General features: G+C 35.6%; 1 protein-coding gene across 1 annotated transcript; it reads right to left on the reverse strand.

The window, feature by feature from the left end:
* Positions 1 to 1036: 1036 nt before the first annotated feature.
* On the reverse strand, positions 1037 to 3730 carry LOC111992815 (VQ motif-containing protein 4). Its single transcript, XM_024024673.2, has 2 exons — positions 2836 to 3730; positions 1037 to 1570 (listed from the first exon to the last, which is right to left on the reverse strand). The coding sequence occupies exons 1-2, from the start codon at positions 3596 to 3598 to the stop codon at positions 1536 to 1538; spliced, it is 798 nt and encodes a 265-aa protein (XP_023880441.2). The 5' UTR covers positions 3599 to 3730; the 3' UTR covers positions 1037 to 1535.
* Positions 3731 to 6413: the final 2683 nt, after the last annotated feature.

Here is a 6413-nt window from a genome sequence, read left to right on the forward strand (position 1 = left end):
AATAAATTATTACAATTCACATAACATACCTAAATTATATCTAAATTTTATCGTAATTTCATTTAAACTAACTCCTAAAATACCAAAGTAAATTAAACTAAATATTACAATAAGGGTAATAAAATAAATTTATGCATATGGTGAGTCATGATCAAATAGGTTGAAAAAACAATCAACCCAAAACCAAGGCTCAAAATGAAATTTCAACCCAATTTATGGCATCGAAGTGACTCTCCACACTTGGAGAGCTACTCTAAGCTTTAGCCCTATAAAACAATTGTTAGGACTAAAATATTGAACAAGCTGTCTCTCTCTCTCTCTCTCTCTCCTTGGAGGAGATTGGCAAGGATGGCGACATAGCTGTGGAGGGACAAGTATGATAATGAGGTGGTGGAGATAGGACAACTGCAATGACCAGTGGCAAGGACAAAAGCAACACGTATAAGAGTGATGGTGGAGTGGCAAGGACTAGAGAGCAGCAAAGAAGACGGGTGGGCAAAATAGAGGAGCGCCACCTCTCCCTCTCTCTCTCTCTCTCTCTCTCTATGTGGGTGGAGTTTGGGTAGAAAGTAACACACACACACACAAAAAAAAAAAAAAAATCAGAGAAAAAAAATTATAAAAAATTTATTCTTTTAATAAGATAGAGATAGGATATAGAAATGGTTGGGAAGGTCGCTAGAAGATGCTTTAAATTTGGGTGAAATTTTGAAGAGACGGCAGAAAATGCTCTAACAATCTGTACATATACGTAGTCTAAATTATCATGCTTCTAGATTATAGAGGTCTGACAAGTAATGTCCATCTACAACCATGAAAATTGTAAATATTGGATCTCTTTCTTTCTCTCTCTCATTTTCATTGGCTCATGGGGTTCCAAAAAAAAAAAAAGTAGACACAAATAAAGCTTTAAAAAATTAGACATAAACTGAATAAGCTTGGACAGACTAGATGTTAGATGTAATCTGCACCTTTAATTTAGAGAAGAAGATGAGCGTGATGGGGGGTAGCAAAGGCCAAAAGAGTGTCCAAAGAGTGCACATGGAAGAATCAAAATTCCAAAATAATGAACCAACAACCAGAGGTTGCAAATTCTACAAAATCATACTCACGAAAACAGACAAACAAAGAAACAAACAGACAAAAACACAAAGAGGCCACGCCACGCCATGTTTTCTGGCTTTCCCATTCTCATCACTGCTTTCTCTCTCTTTTCTTTCCTTTCATCATCACAAGTCCCACTTTCCCCTCCTACGCGTTCTTTTCTTTTCCTAATGTCCCCATTCACCACAGTTTTTGGTCTCCTTTCGAGTCAAAAAGCAAACTTAGAACAGTACTAAGATTCAAAGAAGGAACCACCTTTGCATGATTGCTTTTTACAGGTTATTCAATTTCAAAGCTTAGTATCAAAGGACCTTGACTCATGAAACTCACCTTGTGGGTTGCTAAATTTGATGGGTCCCCTTTTAATATCAAAATTCTCATGTGGCTCAAACTGTACTACTATGGTCATCAGCACCAATGGATTTATTGATTTATTCTAGGCTCCACCCCATTTTGACCTCCCACTCTATGCAAAAGAAAAAGTGACCAATTGTCAATTTAAAGTTACAAATAGATCACATATTGCTTAAGCTAGCTTGACTGATATAAGTATAACAATAAACTCTGCAGCAGGAGAACAATTTTGGTTCAGACCCATCACATATCCAATCGATCTACCCCAGGCATATAAACCGTGGGCATAGTGCCTTATAAAACAAGGGAATACGCTATAAAATGACATAAAAAAGACCAGAGTTTGTTTTTGTAAACCAAACTACATAATATAGAAAGCCTGCCTGCTTCACTAGGCATCTTTCCCTCACTCACTCTCAGAAAAACAACAAAAGGGTCAAGATTCCTTGCCCATTCTTCTACTCTTTCTTTTGACAGCTAGCTCAAAGCTGCTTTTGCCATTGATATGAACAAACTTTCCACAATTCCTCTCTCTCTCTTACTAATCTGCACTTCTTACAATGTTTGTTACTGAATTAGATCTCAGTATTCATTTCAGCATTTATTGAAAGAATTGGGAGTAGAGCCAGATGACTTAAGATTCTCCCATGCAATTTATGGTGATCCTAACAAACTTTTTTTTTTTTTTTTTTGAGTAGAGCCAGATAACTTAAGATTCTCCCATGCAATTTATGGTGATCCTAACAAACTTTTTTTTTTTTTTTTTTTAAGAAAAAAAAATTTTATTTTTTTAAAAATTTCTTTTGGGGTTTTCATTCATCCTCCATTCCATGGATCTTAGAACTATAATTAAGGTATATCGATAAATGTGTTATTTTATTAAAAAAATAGTTTTAATTATTGAATTTTCACTCAAGTTAATCACAAAGTTAATTCCCAGTCAACTAAGCTTCATACAACATAATTGGCTACAATTCTTTCATTACTAATTATCAAAAAAAGAAAAAGAAAAGGGGGGGCCACAATTCTCATGTGAATTCTTTACTTCCTAGATGCTCAAACAACACCATTCACAAAAATCACTCAATAGCAGAAGAAAAGAAAAAAATAAAAATGATTTTCCTTTCTTTTCTTCTCTCTTCAACTCTGTCAGCTACCAAGCAGTCCCAAAAAAATAAATAAATAAAACTCACGACACATTCACACATAAAAATTCTACAATTGAAGCAAGATTGCTCTCATTCTCTGCAAATATCCCATTACAAATTATACCATTTTTGCATCCATATCATCAATGCCAATAGTAATACATAAAATCTTACACAAAATTAAAAATAAATCTTTTCGTTTTTCTGAAATTTCAAGGAGGCGAAGAACCTGAAACTCTAGGCGAAGTAGTTGGGAACAGAGGCAAAAGCCGTGGTGGCTCCGATTCTCTGGGTGTAGTGCTTGGCGATGGATGCAAAAAAAAGCCCTTCTCTTTAATGGCTTTTTCCTCAGCTTCGGTGTCCAAACACGGCTTAGCATTGGCGGATCGGTCAAACGGGTCGGGTATGAGAGGAGTAACTGGGCTGAGAGCGAGTGCAGGGAAGTCAAGAATGCTCGGAGAGAGGATCTCAGGCTTACGTGGCGAAAACCCAGATGGGGAATTGTGTGAAGAACCAGAAGCAGCGAAGATTGGGATCAAGGGGTTGATCCTGAGGTTCTTGATGGAGTTTCTACGCTCATACAGTTTGAACCCGGATTGGTTTTGCTTCTTGGGCATCATGGATTTGATGGGTGGGATATGGGTCTTGGATGGCGGGTCGGGTACTGAGTTGTTGTTGTTGTTAGATAGAGATGCTTGCTTTGCAGTCTCGGAGGATCCGGTGAGCATTTGGACTACTTGTTTGAAGGAGGAAGTGTCTGCTTGGACAAAGGTAGTCGGGTAAGGGTTGGCGGATTCGGATCTGGTGATAGGTTTTGGTGCTTGGTGTGGAAATGATGGTGGAGTTGGAGGTGGTGTGGGTTGCTGTTGCTGTTGTTGTTGTTGTTGGAGTCCATTGCCACTGCTACTGGTGCTACTGTTTGAGCTGTGGCTGTTTGGTGATGGCAAAAAAGTTGGGTGTTCATGGTTTCTATGAAAGATTGCTGATTCCATTTCTATGTCTCTCTCTTTGTGCCTGAGCTTTTGAGAAAAAAATATAAAAGAGAAAAGCTTTGAAGAGAGAGGAAGAGAGAGAAAGAGTGTGTGTGTGTGTATATGTGCTTGTGACTTTTGTGTGTTTTTGATGGGATTTAAGAGATGAGATGAGCAGGACTTTGTTACTTTCTTTGGTTTGGTAAGAAATGTTTTGGTGGGCACTTTAGGTCACTTGGTTGTGGCTGCCTTAGCCTTACTTCTCCACGCGTTACTGCTGGGAGTGTGAGAAACACGTTCCAACAGGAGTCTGAGAAAGTGAGAGAAAAGTGTGTTCAAGTGTTAGAACTTAACATGCCAAACAAAGTACGTACTGCTACTACTTTTATATTGGTTTATTTGCTTTATAGAGAGTTTGATCTTTGGGTTGTGACTTGTGAGGTCCATCCCAGCTTAAAAACTGTGACATCTCAACTCATTCAGGATAATTGTTTATCCTTCAATCTCAGTTTTTAGTTAGGAGAATGCTATCAAAGTATCATAGATGCTTCTTTATGCAGATAATTGTTTTCATTCATGTAGATCAATTATGTAAATGAGAATGGGTTATTTTCTAAGATGTGTACTCTACCCTTTCAAAGAGTATTTTAAGTGTCACTTTAAATATATAATTATACTTAAACAAAGTTTGGCTTTATTCTTTTTCTTCAAACATAGTTTAATCAATTTTTAGAGTGAACTCTAATGGTCGTGGATGGGCTCAACTTGCTTTGTACTCCACATAACAATTAACATCTATGTTTTATCAAATCATCATCCTTTGGTAGCAAATATAATGATGTGGAATGAGTAACCATTGATGTTTTAAAATCATTGAAAAATTATAGAATCCATGACCACCCCCCCCCCCCCAAAAAAAACAGAGATGAAAAGCGAATTTTGTCCAACTTGTTGAGATATTTATTATGAGATTAGACAATTTGTTAAAACAATTAAGATATTGTAATCAAAATATATTTCTTATTGGTGGTTTATAATTTATTAACTATTTAATTATATTTTTTGATAAATTTCTTACAACAATTTATTCACGGCCCAATCAAGTACAATTAAAAAGGTAGAATTTAGGTTTAATACTTTAGAATACTGGATCAAATATGATGCCAACACGTAACTACTTCTAAACACTTAAATACGATGCCAACACGTGACCAGTTCTAAACACCTACATACTAAATTTGACCCAAATTAAGAAGATATGGTCGAAGCCAAACCCAAATTAAGAAGACATGGTTGCCACTTGCTACCTGCATATTCAATTGGCGTACCCAATATAGAATGAGTTAGTGTAAAACCCTAAGAAGCTGAGAACACGCGCTTTAAAAAGAGAGTGGGTTTAAGTTGAGAGAAACTACAACTGGTAACATGTCATTGGTTGTATTTGGAATTAAAAGACAGCATAGGTGGGGGCGATGTTGTGTGGGAAAAAGAAGAAATCGTCAAAAAAGGTTCAAATTTTTCCATTGACTTGAAGAGCCCTTGAGGCTGACTACGGTAATAAATTTTTTGGTCTGTTTGGGAGATAATAATAATTAATACATATGCATTTAATCTGAACAATTCAAATCATAAAATAAACAATTTAACAATTTCAAATTAATAAAAATTTCAAATTATCTTGGATTTTTAGTAGATGCTTCCTAGGTACTACGAATGTACAAATAAATATCTATCTCTCTCATTCTTACTATATTGCCCTCATTTTTGACTCTTTATACCAAATTAGCCTCTGCCATGTGGCGGTTAGATGGCCCATAAATGGCCATGTCCCACTGATTAATATAAATAACTAATATTACCTACATAAAAAATTTCACAACGATTAAATTTACAAATTTTTATTTTTTTATTTACTAATATTTGTCACGTTGTGAAATTTCTTGACAAATTTTTTAGTGTCTCGCGTGTTTGGTAGGCCATTTTAAGCAATATTTTGAGCATTTTAAACACACTAGCACACATTTTCACACACTTTTGATCCACACATATATCAAAAACATCCAAATAATATTACTCAAATTCCTCTACCAAACACTCCCACTATCATATACATAACATATCCTATGTGTTTTGTCAAGTACAAATTATTAAGTACATGGCTTCAAAGATATTTGTAGTGCTTATGTCCACCGCCCAATAATTACCCTTCTTAGAATTTAGCGAATGAGAATGAATTACAAGTACTGGGCATTTGGTCATATTCAGAAAGAAATTCCTAGACCTATTTTTTTTTTTTTTTTTTGGGTGGTAAATTGTGTTATGAGAATAGAGAGTCTGAAGATTAGTAAGGACTAAAAGGAATCCTTTTAAAGCATTTTCAAGGATTTTCTCGTCTCTACATTAATGTCTTTTATATTCAAATTTCCTTAATTCAGAGGACTGAAACAATGGCAGTATACTATATATAACGCAATCAAGCTTGCAAGTTGCAAGTTGCAACACTGAGGATGAGAGAGAGAGAGATAACTGAAATGATTAGAAGAATTTGGCCCATATCATATAGGTACCTGTTCTTATCAGTATTTCATGCCCATACACTAAAGCGGCCGTCATGCTTCAAGAATTAACTTTGCAACCAAATATGGTAGAGATAGGATTGGTTGCCTTGGCAATTCTGAGAAACACAGCTCCTTTCACATTTCTGATGCCCCAACTTCTAATACCCATATCCCAAGTACATCTTTTACTTTCTTTTTCTTTTTCTTTTTTGCATTTTTCCCCTTATTTTTCAACATCTTATGTCTTTCATGTCCTATCCTATCTATGTAATAGATTA

Source organism: Quercus suber, unplaced genomic scaffold (genome assembly GCF_002906115.3).
Source record: "Quercus suber isolate HL8 unplaced genomic scaffold, Cork oak 2.0 scaffold_205, whole genome shotgun sequence".
NCBI classification, from domain to species: Eukaryota; Viridiplantae; Streptophyta; class Magnoliopsida; order Fagales; family Fagaceae; genus Quercus; species Quercus suber.